The sequence below is a fragment of the Loxodonta africana genome, chromosome X, assembly GCF_030014295.1.
Source record: "Loxodonta africana isolate mLoxAfr1 chromosome X, mLoxAfr1.hap2, whole genome shotgun sequence".
NCBI lineage: Eukaryota > Metazoa > Chordata > Mammalia > Proboscidea > Elephantidae > Loxodonta > Loxodonta africana.
In genome coordinates this window covers 3,605,933-3,622,009 of record NC_087369.1, presented here as the reverse complement: position 1 = coordinate 3,622,009, position 16,077 = coordinate 3,605,933, and the positions used below count along the sequence as shown (strand labels likewise).

The window sequence follows — 16,077 nt, the reverse complement described above, 5'->3', positions numbered from 1 at the left end:
GGAAGGAAATCCCTTATTCATCTCTTTATACATTCTCATAGATATCTTACTTGGCACCTTGCCTTCTGGGAAACTCTAAAACAATTTTTATACATATTATTATTAATTGAAGAGAACGTTGAGCACAGGGATTGCTAGTCTATCAATGAGTAGTCAGAAAGAAAATCTCATAAATTAAATTGCTCTGCCAGCCATGCATGTTTTGCTTAGAAACTCTGAGCGTTTGTTTGGGATTGTGTATGTTGCTCGCAGCTGTGTTAGTAGAAGCTGTAAGTGTACCAAGTCTTGAATAGGAGTTTAAGTAAAATTGTTGAAAGAATAAAAAAATGACGTTTCTCTATGTAAAGCACAGTTTCTAAATCTCTGTCAAAATCATCCATGCTGTGTGATTTTAACCGTCACCTAAATTACCATTACCATCCACCTGGACCGCCATTGTGGTGGGCGGAATTCTGAGACGAACCCAAGATGCATGCCCTCTGGTGTACACACCTCCCAATTATTCAATCAAAGACTCACCTAGGTGTTTAGAGTTAGTAATATTCTTATCTTTTCCAGGAGACCTTTGTGTCTGAGCAACACTAATATTTCATATATGTTTTTTCATAATTTCTGTATAATTTCATTCTTAATTCTACTTGACGTACGTCCACACTAAAAGTTGTATAATGAGGTTTGCTAGTAGTCTCTGTTGTGATTTGTCTCATCATTTCCCAGAGTAAGAAGTCATTCTCCATTCCAAAAAGACACATTCCACTATATACTTCTCTGATTTTACAATCCTCTTTTGCATTTTTTGTTGTTGTTGGTTGCCACCAAGCAGCCAGCTCTGACTCATGGCAACCCCGTGCGCAGCAGAAGGAAACACTGCCCGGTCCTCCACCGTCTTTGCAATCGTCGGTATGTTTCCTTTCACTGTTGCCCCTATTGTGTCCACCTGACAACTATTTGGCATAGTCATCTTTAATTTGAGAGAAATCGATTTAGCATATAATGTGACCTGGTCTAAATTTTAAGGAAGTATGTTCAATCATAATTTTTAGGAGTCGTCCTGGGGTGGTACAAAGGTTTAACATGTTCCACTGCTAATGGAGCCGGTAATTGAGGGGTTGGAAGCTTGAGTACATGGAAAGGTACCTCAGAAGAAAGGCCTGGCAATTTACTTCTAAAAAACTGGCCTTTTGAAAACCTTATGGAACACGGTTCTACTCTGACACACATGGGGTCGCCATGAGTCGGAGTCGACTCCACGAAAACTGGTTTTACTGGTAGCTAAGTGGATGGGGCATGTTTGAGTAACTTTAGTGGTACAGCGGTTAAGTGCTCCGCCACTAACGGAAAGGTTGGCGGTTTGAGCCCAACCAGCGGCTCTGCAATTATTCAGTCAAAGACTGATCTAGGTGTTACTGTTGATATTATTCTTACCCATTTCCAGGAGATGTTTGTGTCTGAACAACACCAATATTTCATGGTTTTTCTTTCATCATTTCTGTTTAATTTCTATTTCTAATTCTGTTTGACACACATCAACACTGGCGATCTGCTCCCCTTGAAGGTTACAGCCTAGGAAAGCCCTATGGGGCAGTTCTGCTCTGTCACGTGGGGTCGCTATGAGTCGAACGGACTGGACGGCCCGACAGCAATAAGACATACTGGATGCAAACACAACACAAGGAACCCAGAGGGTCTGCCTCATGTGAATAACAACTGGTAAGCAAAATGGAAGGCGGTACCTTATAACTGGGAAATAAATAAGTGCCGGGAAGTGAAACCATGCTTAATTCCTCATTCCTTGGAAGTGCTAATAAAAAGATACAATGCTTTTCTCTAAGGTGATGGATGTATCTGGTTACAAAAGGTTTTCAGAAATCTTAAGAACTAATCATTAAAAGAGCTAAGAAGTTAAAACACAAATATAAATTAAAAGGAATATAAACATAAATTTGATATGAATATAAATACAAATATAAATAAAAACATAAACATAATAGATATACATTTAAGTATTAAAATAAATATAAATAATAGGTATAAAATATAATATAAAAATGATAAATATAAATACAACTACAAATATAATATGTATACAAATATAGGAAGCCCTGGTGGCATAGTGGTTAAGTGCTACGGCTGCTAACCAAAAGGTCAGCAGTTCGAATCCACCACCTGCTCCTTGGAAACCCTATGGGGCCGTTCTACTCTGTCCTATAGGGTCTCTGTGAGTTGGAATCGACTCTACAGCAACGGGTTTTTTTAATACAAATATAAATGTAAATAAATATAAATTTACTATCAACATAAATACAAATATGATATAAATGGAAATATAAACACAAAATCGTATAAACATAAAATACGTATAAATATAAATTCAACATAATGTAAATATAATTACATTATAAATATAAACACAAACATAAACAACATATAAAATATCACAATGTGAATGTAAAATAAATTTTAAGTATAAAATAAACACAAATATAATCATACCTGTAAATTCAAATATAAGATATAACACTAATTCGTCTCTACTCCAAACACACATGAATATAAACGTAGCTATAAATCTGAACCTGCCTTGTGACAAGCCCCCAGGACAGCCTTGTGCACACCGGGCTTGCAGGGCCCTGTTTTAGGCTATGATTTCAGACCGGGAAGGGATCCTTGCTTTCAGCCTCAGAAGCTCTCTGGGCTCCCCTCGTAGCCCTGCCCTGTGTGGCCCAGCCACCAGAGGACACGGGTGTTCCTGGAAACTGTGGGTCCTGAGTGCCCTTTCCAGGGAACTTGTCAGTGGGGATCCGGCCAGTGAGCGTATTTCATGGTCGACAGCGGTTCTCCAAGAGGAGTCCTTGGACCAGCAGCATCAGAGTCTCCCGGGACTTGTTAGAGATGTAGGTTCCGGGCCCCACCCCTTCAGAGCCCCTGAAGAAGAGATGCTGGCTGGGAGCCAGCAGTCGGTGTTTAATAAACCCCCCAGGGGATGGGGATGCGGGCTAAAGCTCGAGAACCACTGAGGAAGAGGATGTACTGAAACCGTGTCCCCTGAGTGGGGTTTCAGTAAGCTCAGCTTCCCTCCACCCCGATACTCCAAAACAACAAAAGTTGACATCAGAGGACTCTGCTAAGCAGGAGGAGGTCCTCGGTGGTGCAGACAGTGAATGCGACCCAAAGGTTGGAGGTTCAAGTCCACCCAGAGGCGCCTCTGAAAAAAAACCTGGAGACCTCTTCTGAAAAGTCAGTCAACGAAAACCCTGTGGTGTGTCAGGCATGGGGTCGCCATGACTCGGAGTTGACGCGAAGGCAACTGGTAAATTTTTAAGAAAAAAAATTTTTTTTTTATAAAGTAAAAGAGCAGAGGTGGTGATCGAATTCTGCAAAATGACTTTTAGAAAACCTATTGGCGTGATCATAGATTTTCCACCTCCCGCTTTGCTTTTAGAGATTCAACACCTACTGTTTTGATAGCCATCAGGTGATTTTACATATTAATATTAATGAAAGGAAGCCTTGCCCTATCAATTAGGTCTAGTAAGGTAAAGTCCTGAGAAGTGAGTACGAAATGTATTATTTTATATGCATTTTTATGTCTCGCTTCTCCTGTGGTCTTTATTACATTTCTCTGTCCTGCTGGTTTATGTTTATACATTACAAATTTTTACATTCTCCTGGCTTATATTTATAGTCCTGATTTTATACATTGTACTGGTTTTATACACTCTGTTGGTTTATATTTACATTCTGTTAGTTTATATATGGAGAGACTTTGTCTCACTTATTTTGGACATGTTATCAGAAGAGACCAGTCCCTAGAGAAGGACATCATGCTTGGTGGAGAGTCAGCAAAAAAGAGGAAGACCCTCAAGGACATGAACTGACATGAATTGGCTGCAACAATGGGCTCAAGAATAACAACGATTGTGAGGATGGTGCAGGGCCAGGAAGTGTTTCCTTCTGTGGTACATAGGGTCGCTATGAGCTGGAGCGGACTCAATGGCACCTAACAACAACAAAAACAACAATTTATATTCATAAATTTTAAATTCATACAATCTGTGTTTTCTGTCCTTGTAGTTTTACGTGTCTTTCTAAAAACTCTGAGATTAATTGGTATCTCTTCCCTGACCCCATCCCAGAAGAGTTTAACTCTTGTAGCCTTCCTCCTGAAAAGAGTTATTATTTCCAGTGCATTTTAGTTTATTTAACTTCTACGTTACTTAGACAGTTTATATATATAAAGACAATGTTTGTTTGCAGTTATCCATGGTTTAACAATTTCTCTGTTCACCATTTCATCTAACATTTCAGATCTTCCATTTCTGGAATTGCGTCCCTTCTCTTTTCAGAAATTCCTTTAGCTAATTGTTACTCTAAGGCTGCGTGGCGGAAAACTGCTTTTTGTTGTTCTGTGTTTTTAAACATTTCGTCATCATTACTGAATAGCTTGGAAACCCTGGTGGTGTAGTGGTTAAGAGCTATGGCCGGTAACCAAAAGGCCGGCAGTTCGAATCCACCAGGTGCTTCTTGGAAACCCTATGGGGCAGTTCTACTCTGTTAGGTATGTAACTCTGGGTTGATGGTTTTCTCCCAATACTTGGAGCAGATTATTCCATCGCCTGGTTTAATGCTTCTTGCATTGTAGGTAACCTGTCCTTTCTCTCTGACCGATTTGAAGATCTTTTATTTGTCTTTCGTGTTCCGCAGTTTCATGCTTCAAATTATGGATTTAGTTGTGTTTATTCTGCTTAGAATGACTTCCTGAATGTGTTTCCTGAATACCTCTCAACAATTAAAAAGCATAAAATCAGCCATTTTCTCCCCATTTTTCTGTACATGTTGCCTCTTCCCCGTTCTTCCTATTCTGACCTTTAGGAAGTACAGCTAACAACAATCGACAACGATGGCAACCACAAGAACATTAATAATCATTACACTTATTGAGTGCTTACTATGCACCAGGCATGAGTTAATTTCACACGAATTAACACAAGTGATCCTGATAATGTCACAGAGTAGACACTGTTTTTCCACACTTTACTCACGAGGAAACCAAGATGCAGAGATTTCTCCTCAATCACATGGCTATCGGGAAGCAGACCCTAGGTCTGCAGTCACAATTTCCACCCAGAGGCAGACGCTTGTTAAATGGAAAGAGGACGAAAGATGAAAAGAAGGGAACTGAAGGAGTGAAAATGACCATTTCACTACCTCAAGTTTTATGTACACTGTCTGCTTCATGCCGAAATGAAGTGGTTATTGAGATTTATTACAAAACGAGTGTGTCTGTGCTACTTTGGTGAGTAGCATCTGGGGTCTTGAAAGCCTGTGAGCAGCCACCTAAGATACATCTACTGGTCCCACCCCATCACGAGCAAGGGAGAATGAAGAAAACCAAAGACACAAGGGAAAGATTAGTCCAAAGGACTAATGGACCACATCCACCACGGCCTCCAACAGACTGAGTCCAGAACAACGAGATGGTGCCCGGCTACCACCACCGACTGCTCTGACAGAGATCACAGTAGAGGGCCCTGGACAGAGCTGGAGAAAAATGTAGAACAAAATTCTAACTCACAAAAAAAGACCAGACTTGCTGGTCCGATAGAGACTGGAGAAAACCTGAGAGTATGGCCCCGGACACCCTTTCAGTTCAGTAATGAGGTCACTCCGGAGGTTCACCCTTCAGCCAAAGATTAGACAGGCCTATTTTTTATAAAATAAACAATAATACTTGCAATTCAACCATGTATATGAGACTAAATGGGCACACCAGCCCAAGGGCAAGAATGGGAATGCAGGAGGGGACAGAAAAGCTGGACAAATGGAAATGGGAAACCCGAGGTTGAGAAGGGGAGAGTGCTGACACACTGCGGGGTTGGCAACTGTCTTACTTATCTAATGCTGCTATAACAGAAATATCACAAGTGGCTGGCTTTAACAAAGAGAAATTTATTTCCTCACAGTAAAGTCGACCAGAAGTCCAAATTCAGGGCATCGGCTCCAGGGGAAGTCTTTCTTTCTCTGTCGGCTGTAGAAGAAGGTCCTTGTCCTCAATCTTCCCCTGGTCAAGGAGCTTCTCAGGCACAGGGACCCTGGGTCCAAAGGATACACTCTGCTCCCGGTGCTGCTTTCTTGGTGGTATGAAGTCTCCCTATCTCTCTGCTCACTTCTCACTTCTATATCTCAAGAGATTGCCTCAAAACATAATCCAATCTTGTAGATTGAGTCCTGCCTCACTAACACAACTGCCGCCCATCCTCCCTCATTAACATCACAGAGGCAGGATTTACACCATAGAGGAAAATCACACAATACCAGGAATTATGGCCCAGCCCAACTGATAGACACACACATTTTTGTGGGGACATAATTCAATCCCTGACAGCAACCAGTGTCACAAAATGATTTGTGTATTAAATGTTTAATAAGAAACTAATTTGCTCTGTAAACTTTCACCTAAAACACAATGAAAAAAAGGAAGAAATTACTCTAGGAAAAAAAAAAACTCAGTGAGGCCATTTCTGTCCATTGATACTCAACTTGTGTATTCCATAATTTGGAGCCTTGATGGCGTAATGGCTAATGAGCTTGGCTGCTAACCAAAACATCAGCGATTCAAATTCACCAGCCACACCTTGGAAACCCCACGGGGCAGTTCTACTCTCTCCTATAGAGTCGCTATGAGTCGGAATTGACTCAACAGCAATGGGTTTGGTTTGGTTTTGGTGCCCTATAATTAAAAAAAAAAAAAAGGAGCGTGCATGGGTTTAGGACATACAGGAAGGAATTTCTAACTTAACCACGTGAAATCAATAACACTGGACCTGCTACATCTATAAGGCAGCTTCTAAGAACCCCGGGTCCGCTAGAATCTTCAGAAGGTCACCTCGATCTGTCCTTGACCAATGACATGATTGTATATAAACTTGATAAAGTAAATGTTACACTCTGGGCTCACCCTGCTACAGACCAACTTTTGTTTCATTGAGCTCTTGGACATGACTCAAAGGAAGACTTGAAATTTGAGAGAGAAGAGTATGGTTTAGGCCACGTTTTGGGATCTCAAATGGAATTGAATAGCCAGCCGAGGCTTGCTCCTGTGAGCATTGTTTAACAGTCACTTCATGGTTGGTAACAAGTAGCCCCTGCCACTCACTGAGCAATGGGTATGATGTCACCCTCTTTGTCACACCCACAGAAAGGAAACGTCCCACAGCAGGGCTGTAACCATGGTTTCCAGACGCTGTTGAACAGGGACATCTGCTGGGGTACAGGCGTTAAGGTCCTATGGTGTTCCTTGACGGCAGCCTCGATTTTCCTTATCACAGAGTCGAAGTGCTCTTCGTTGTAAGGGTTAAGAGGTCGAGATTCTGAAGGGTCCCTCGAGATGTCGAAGAGCAGTGGCGGGTCGTGGTAGTTGACGTCCCCGGAACACGAGCACGTTCCACCTCCGTAGCAGGCCCCGGCTCCCTCCGGGTGGAATTTTGGAGTCACGTAATGCACCTTCCACACGGTAGCACCTGGGGAAACATGGCTCCAGCGCAATGGTGTAATATGTAATGATAATTTAGGGACTCTTTCCATTACAAAATATTTTTCTCAAACCCTGAGACTATGGCCTCTGAGCACCCTTTTAGCTCAGTACTGAAGTCACTCCTGAGGTTCACCCTTCAACCAAAGATTAGATAGGCCCATAAAACAAAATGAGACTAAAGGGGCACACCAGACCAGGGGCAAGGACTAGAAGGCAGGAGGGGTCAGGAAACCTGGTAATGGGGAACCCAAGGTCTAGAAGGGGAGAGTGTTGACATGCTGTGGGGTTGGCAACCAATGTCATAAAACAATATGTGTATTAATTGTTTAATGAGAACCTAGTTTGCTCTGTGAACATCTAAAGCACAATTAAAATATATATATATATATATTTTTTTTTTCCTCAAATGCTTTCCCTAACAGCTGACAATCTTCTGTACAGAGTTATACAGCAACAGGGGCGTTTCATCAAACAGAAGGACAATAAACAAGTTTACTGAAAACTTAACAGTTTTCTTTTTAGCTTATCATGAGAACTGCTGGAGACAAGCGTTTTTACCCAAATGGCCACTAACCAAATAAATCAGTTGCCACCGAGTCCGTTCTGACTCACACCAACCTCATGTAGAACTACACTCTGCAGGGTTTCAATGGTTGTGATCGTCCAGAAGTAGATTGCCAGGCCTTTCTTCTGAGGCACCTCTGGGTGGATTAGAACCTCCAACCTTTGGTTAGCAGCTAAATGCTAACCCAGGGACTGAAGAATGGTTATGGCAGTCATGGAAATTCTAATTCAAAACGCTACCTTGAGTTGACTTGGCATAAGCAAGGTGGGAAAATTATAAAAGCCTAAATACTACTTTCCGATCTGAAGTTGGCAATGTTCATTTGGCAAGATCAGTCATTCACTGTTCTTTATGCACAGTCTGCTGGCTGGGTCTTGCAGAAAAGCTTTGTTTTCCTGCTAAAACTGGATTAAATCGCTTGGCTAGATCCTTTCCCCTCTTTGCTCTTCCCTCTCCTTCCTCCATGGAGCACAGATGTGATGGCTGGAGGAACAGCAACCATTTTGCAGCCATGCGGCGACTATCACAAGATAACAGCACCTCAGGGAAGACAGAATAGAAATAAAGAACCTAAGACTCTGATCATGTCTTTGAGCTACCGTTCCAGTTCTCTGCTTCCAGCCTCTGTAATTCTCATGATGTGAAAGAGTAAAACAATTTGTACTTGTTCAACCGTCTGTAGGGTGTCCCTGGGTAGTACAAATGGTGAATGCATTGTGCTGCTAACCGTAATGTGGTGGCTGTGGTTGTTGGGTGCCACCGAGTCAATTCCAACTCCTAGCGACCCTATAGGACTGAGTAGAACTGCTCCACAGGGTTTCCAAGGCTGGAATCTTTACAGGACCAGATCACCAAGTCTTTTCCCCCATGAAGATGATGGGTGGGTTTGAACGGCTGACCTTTTGGTTAGCAGCTGAGGGCTTAACGACTGCGCCACCAGGGCTTCTCAGCTGTACACACACACGTACATAACACCACAAACATACACGCAATTCCACACAGCACACAAAACATGTACACACACTCTGGTGTCACAGTGGTTAAGAGCTATGTGTGCTAACCAAAAGGCTGGCAGTTTGAATCCACCACCCACTCCTCGGAAACCCTGTGGGGCAGTTCTACTCTGTCCTATATAAGTTGGAATCGACTTGACAGCAACGGGTTTTGTACACACACCACACACTCATATGCACACACATCACACAAATACACTCACACACACATCACACACAAACATACAGTTTCACACACCACAACAGACAACTTAAAACCTAAAAAAAAAAAAAAAACCTGTTGCCATGGATTCCAACTCATAACTACCCTATAGGACAGAGTAGAACTGCTCCATTGGGTTTCCAAGTAGCGCCTGGTGGATTTGAACTGCCAACCTTCTGGTTAGCAGCCATTGCATTTAACCACTGCGCCACCAGGGCTCCACATATACATGTACACACATGACACACACGTACATACACACATTTGTATGCAGATACCACACATATACACTCACACACACGATGCCCAATACAAGCACACACACACACCCCCCTCTAAAGTCCTATTGTAATCACGCTGCCTAAGCCACTTTCTCACAGAGAAGACCCACGTGGCTGGGTGCTGCATGCCATGGCGTGGCTTCCCCCGGAAGCAGGAGGAGACGGGCTGTGTCCCCCTCTGCCCATGTGTCTGCCAACCCCATACTCACAGTCCCGCTGGTGCCACCTCACTGCGTGCAGGTAGAGCCCACAGTAGTGGAAGAGGAACTCGTGGTCCGAGTGGGAGACCCTGCCTTCCAGCAGGGGCATCAGGTTCTGGCCGTCAATCACCCTTAGGGAGAATGGGTAACAAAGAACGTGGTGAGAGGAGCCTGGGCCACTTACACAGCTTGGAGCAGGAGGAGGACGAAGGGGAGGAGGAGGAGGAGGAGGAGGGAGATGGGGAGGAAGATAAGGGGAGGGGGAGGAGGAGGGAGACAGGGAGGAAGAATAAGGGGAGGAGGAGGAGGAGGAGGGAGAGAATAAGGAGTAGGAGGATGAGGAAGGAGGAGAGGAGAGAAAGATGGGGAAGAGGGGAAGAAGAGGAGAAGACAGAAGCAGGAGGAGGAAGAGAAGCAGGAGGACGAGGAGGAAGAAAAGAAAAAGGAGGAAGACAAGGAAGAGAAGGAGGACCAGAAGGAGGAAGAAGAGGAGGAGGAAGAAAAGGAGGAGAAGGAAGAGGAGAAGAAGGAGGAGGAGGAAGAATAAAATGAGTAAGAGGAGGAAGAGGGAAGCACTTGAAACGAGGAATAAATTATCTTTTTAATTGACTACACATTTTCACTCAATTTATAAGAAAAAAGTCATTATGCATATTCTAAGACAACGGGAGAGATGACAAGCTGGACATAATCATCTGATACCTTGGAAAGCAATACAAATTAATGTCATGAAATGGAAAAAGTGAGATCTTTTTGTTCGTGGAATTCAAGGAAAACTCCACGGCAGACGGTAGGTCCCGCATCCCACAGACAATGACACCCGTGAAGTGCATGGTGTATTTGTGCGTTTCAAAGCCCATACAGAAAGTGCAGAAGAGAAGTTAGGGTGTACTCTATCATACACATATTTACACATATTTGTAATCGTCAATTCCTTTAACAAATACTTACTAAAAGATCTGGATACCGTGAAGGATGTAAGAAATAAGGAGGTATAGGTCCTACCCATGAAGAATACCAGGCACATGTATATGTAACTACATGGCACCCCCATGAGTGTCAGAGTAGAACTGTGCTCCGTAGGGTTTTCAATGGCGGATTTTTTGGAAATAGATGGTCAGGCCTTTTTCCGAGGCACCTCTGGGTGGACCTGAACTGCCAACTTTTTAGTTAGCAGCCGAATGTGTTAACCATTTGCAGGACCCAGGGATTCCAAGTATACTAAAAAAAAAAAAAAAGTATACTACACACGTATAAAATCTTCAGGTGGAACGACATGCATGGTAAATAAATATCTGTATATTGCGAGCAGCCTTGGTCTCCATACCTGTCCTGGGGCAGTATCCCTCCGCCAATATAGGACAACGTTGGGTAAACATCCATCAGACTGGTGGGTTCATCGATCACTTTCCCAGCCTCCAGGACGGTCGGCCACCGGAATACTCCTGGGACACGGATTCCCCCTTCCCAGCCCCCCATTCCTTTGCCACCTAAAAATGAAAACCAAAGGTTAATTAGACTCAACCATACCATACCCTGCCACATTGAAAATTAAACCCGGATAGCACACTTTTGTTTGCTTGCTATATCAAAGGGGGAGGCTGAGAATCTGCTCGAAATGAAAACGAAGTGTCATGGATTGAATTATGTCCCCCCCCTCCCCCGCCAAAATGTGTCTATCAACTTGGTTAGGCTGGATTCCCAGTATTGTGTGGTTGTCCTCCATTTTGTGGTTGTAATTTTATGTTAAGAAGATTAGGGTGAGATTGTAACACCACCCTTACTCAGGTCACCTCCCTGATCCAATGCAAAGCAAGCAGAGAGTGGGGGACCTCATACCACCAGGAAAGCAGTGCCAGGAGCAGAGCGTGTCCTTTGGACCCTGGGTTCCTGCGCAGAGAAGCGCCTAGTCTGGGGGAACATTGATGAGAAGGCTGACGGAGAGAGAAAACCTTCCCCTGGAGCTGACACCCCAAATTTGGACTTCTAGCCTACTTTACTGTGAGGAACTAAGCTTCTCTTTGTTAAAGCCATTCACTTGTGGTATTTGTTATGCCAGCACTAAATAACTAAGATTCCTATTCTAATAAAATAATAGTAGCTCCTGATCAGAATTACATTTCCTGAAGCATGGTGATAACGTGATGAGTCTTTTATGAAATAAAAAACCTGAATTTGGGTATTCAGGTATTTATTGGTCTGAATCAGCAGCTCTCACCTGGAGATGATGCTGCCCCCTAGTGGAGACTGAGCAATGTCAGGAGACATAGTTCATCTTCACAACTAGGGGGGATGTTACTGGCATCTGGTGGGCAGAGATCAGGGGTGCTGCTCAACACCCCACAGTGCATGGGACGGCCCCTCCACAGAGAATGATCCAGCCCAGATGTCAGTAATGTTGGAGTTGAGAAAACTTGCCTTAGTGTGAGAAATCCTGTCTGCTATCATCTGTCTATCATCTATTTATCTATCTTCAATCTATCCATGTATCATCTCTTATGTGTATCATCTACCTATCTATCCATCTATCTATCTATCTATCCATCCATCCATCCACCGACCCACCCACCCACCCACCCATCCATCCATCCATCCATCCATCTATCATCTATCTATCCATCATCTATCATCTATCCATCTAGCTATCCATCATCTATCTATCTATCCATCTATATATCATCTATCCATCTATCTATCATCTATCTATCTATCCATCTATCATCCATCCACCCACCCACCCATCCACCCATCCACCCATCCATCCATCCATCCATCCATCCATCCATCCATCCATCCATCCATCATCTATCTATCATCTATCTACCTACCTACCTGTCTATCTATCTTTCTGTCTTTTATGGATTGAATTGTGACCCCCTAAAAGTATGTGTTGTAAATCCTAACTGGTATGCACGTGGTTATAATCTCACTTAGAAACGGGTTGTCTTTGTTATGTTAATGAGGCAGGATTAGTGTAGGATTGTCTTGAATCCATCTTTTTTGATATAAAAGAGATTAAACAAGCAATTGAAAGAAGCAGAGACAGGGGATGAGAGATGCCAAGCCATGTGACAATCACCCAGGAGCAGAAGCTCAGAAGAGACAAGGACATGCCTCCAGAGCAGAGAGAGAGAAAAAGCCTTGGAGCTAGCACCCTGATTTGGACTTCTAGCATCCTAGATTATGAGAAAAAAATTTCTGTTAAAGCCACCCCTTTGTGGTATTTCTGTTATGGCAGCACTGGATAACTAAGACACCATCCGTCTATCTATCTACTATCTATCTATCCATGTATCATCTATCAATCTATTTATCTATCTTCTATCCATCTATTAAACATCTATCTGTTCATCTATCGTCTGCCTTCGGGAGAAAGACGTGGCAATCCGCTTCTGTAAAGATTTACAGGAGCCTTGGGAACCTTAGGGGCCCTGGTGGCAAAGTGGTAAGTGTTCGACTGCGAACCAAAAAGGTGGCCTTTTGAATTCACCAGCTGCTCCTCAGAAACCATACGGGGCACTTCTACTCTGTGCTATAGGGTCGCTATGAATCGGAATCAGCTCGACAGCAGTAGGTTTTTGGGTACCATTTATCTATCCATCTATCTGTCTATCCGTCCGTCTGTCCGTCCATCCATCCGTCCATCCTTCCTTCCTTCCATCCATCCACCCACCCACCCACCCGTCCACCCATCCATCCATCCATCCATCCACCCACCCACCCATCCATCCATCCATCCATTCATCTTTTCATTTATCTATCCATCTATCATCTACCTATCCATCTGTTCAACTACCATCTATCTATCATCTACCATCTGCCTATGTATCAGGAGCCCTGGTGGTGCAGTAAGAGTTCAGCTGCTAACCAGAAGGTTGGCAGTTCGAATCCACCAGCTGCTCCCTGGAAATCCTATTGGATAGTTCTGATTTGTTCTATAAGATTGGTATAAGTCAGAATCGACTCAAAAGGTTTGGTTTTGGTTATCTATCGATGAATTATCAATCTATAAATCTACCTATTTATGTATCATTTATGTATCTATTGTCTGTCTATCTATCAATTATCTATCTATCTACCTACATACCTATCTATCATAGTGGTTCTCAACCAGGGTGATTTTGCCACCCCCCGTCCCCACAGAACATTGCACAATGTCAGGAGACATGTTTGGTTGTCACACCTGGGGTGGGGGGAGCTACTGGCATCTAGTAGGTGGAGACCAGGGATGCCGCTCATCACCATACAGTGCACAGGACAGCCCCACCCCAGAGAGTGATCCAGCCCGGAATGTCCACCGTGCCGAGACTAAGAAACCCTTCTCTACATGGACTTTGAGATCCTGTGCACTTATTCTTACGAGGCTTTCATTACAGCAAACATTGAAAAGAAAGAAACTCTTGGGAATTGACCCAGAATTCGCAGCATTTTTCAACTAACATCATAAAAGTATAAACCAAAAAAAAAAAAATCCCTTGCCGTTGAGTCAACCCCAACTCATGACAACCCTCATGTGTTATGAGTAGAACTCTCTTCCACAGGGTGTTCTTGGCTGTAATCTGTATGAAAGCAGTTTGCCAGGCCTTTCTTCCACAGCACTGCTGGGTGAGTTCGAACTGTGAACCTTTAGGTTCATCACTGAGCGCACACCGTTTGTGCCACCCAGGGGTTCATAACTGCCATAAAAACCCCCAAAAAACAGTGCAAATGAATTAAAGCAAAATCAAGCCTGTCCGAGTAGAGACGACGTTGGTTATAAATGGAAAAGCACTAGTTCTCTGCCCCTTATTACCTCTGTAGACTCCGTTCTAGCCGCCCAGCTGGGCTGGCCCATCCTGACACTCCAGGCAGCCACCGTTGTCCGAGGTAAAGTACACCAGAGTATGGTTGGTCAAGCGCTCCTGGTCCAGGACGTCCAGGATTTTCACTGGTGAAGGTCAGAGATACGGACCCTTTTACTCCTTAATGTGGATCTCGGTTATTTTATCGTCTATTCATTATCTACTTATTACATAATATATAACATACCAAAAACCAAACCCACTGCCATCGAGTCGATTCCGACTCATAGCAACCCTATAGGACAGAGTAGAACTGCCCCACAGAGCTTCCAAGGAGCGCCTGGCGGATTCAAGCTGCCGACCCTTTGGTTAGCAGCTGTAGCACTTAACCACTACACCACCAGGGTTTCCATATATAACATAGCTATAAATAATTTCTATTAATTATAGTTAATATACTGAATTAATTTGACAGTATATGTTAACTAATATTTGTACAAATTATTTTTTATTACATAATAATACATGGAGCCCTGGTGGCACAGTGGTTAAGAGCTACAGTGTGCTACAGCTGCTAACCAAAAGGTCAGCAGTTCGAATCTGCCAGCTGCACCTTGGAAAACTATGGGGCACTTCTACTCTGTCCTACGGGTTCGCTATGAGTTGGACTCAACTCGACAGCAAACAGGTTTCTTTTAATATAATAATATATAAAGCAAAGAGCCCTGGTGGTGCTGTGGTTAAGCACTCCCCTGCTAAATAAATGGTCAGTGGTTGGAACCCCCCAACCACTTCCCAGGAGAAAGACCTGGCAACCTGCTCCCGTAAAGATTATAGCTTAGGAAACCCTATGGGGCAGTTCTACCCTGTCACTTGGGGTTACTCTGAGTCAGAACACGTTTGATGACAACAGGTTTGGTTTGGGTTTGGAATATATAAAGTATTATTATACTACAAATAATTTATTATATAATATTATGTATTATATAATATTTATAACCGATGATGTTGTTAGCTGCCTTGAGTCAGCCCCAACTCATGGCAACCCCATCTACAAGAGAAGACAAAGCTGCCCAGTCCTGTGCCATCCCCATGATTTGTTGTGGATTGAACCATTGTGATCCATAGGGTTTTCACTGGCTGATTTTCAGAAGTAGATAGCCAGGCCTTTCTTCCTAGTCTGTCTTAGTCTGGAAGCTCCCCTGAAACCTGTTCAGCATCACAGCAACATGCAAGCTTCCACCAACAGACTGCATATGAGGTGTGCTGGCTGGGAGTCGAACCCGGGTCTCCTGCATGGAGGACGAGAGTTCTACCACTGAGCCTCCAGGATTCCCGCCTTACAGACAATACATGTCCCTGTTGTCCACAGCAAATCAAACAACCAACACAAATTGGATACAGCAGTTAAAACAAATGTATGAGACCTAATAACAAACAGTTTCAAAAATGACAATTCTGGGAATAAATAAGCCAAGTCTTACACTCCAGGGAACAAGCG

At 43.4% G+C, this 16,077-nt stretch overlaps 1 protein-coding gene across 1 annotated transcript in view; it reads right to left on the bottom strand.

Annotated features, from left to right (window-relative positions):
• Positions 1 to 3,527: 3,527 nt before the first annotated feature.
• The window catches only part of LOC135228835 (arylsulfatase H-like), a 93,787-nt gene continuing 81,237 nt past the window's right edge, over positions 3,528 to 16,077 (bottom strand). Inside the window, 4 exon segments of the mRNA XM_064277894.1 lie at positions 3,528 to 7,520; positions 9,805 to 9,926; positions 11,123 to 11,285; positions 14,588 to 14,722. Of these exon segments, the coding sequence (XP_064133964.1) occupies positions 7,153 to 7,520; positions 9,805 to 9,926; positions 11,123 to 11,285; positions 14,588 to 14,722 (788 nt within the window). The 3' untranslated portion in view covers positions 3,528 to 7,152.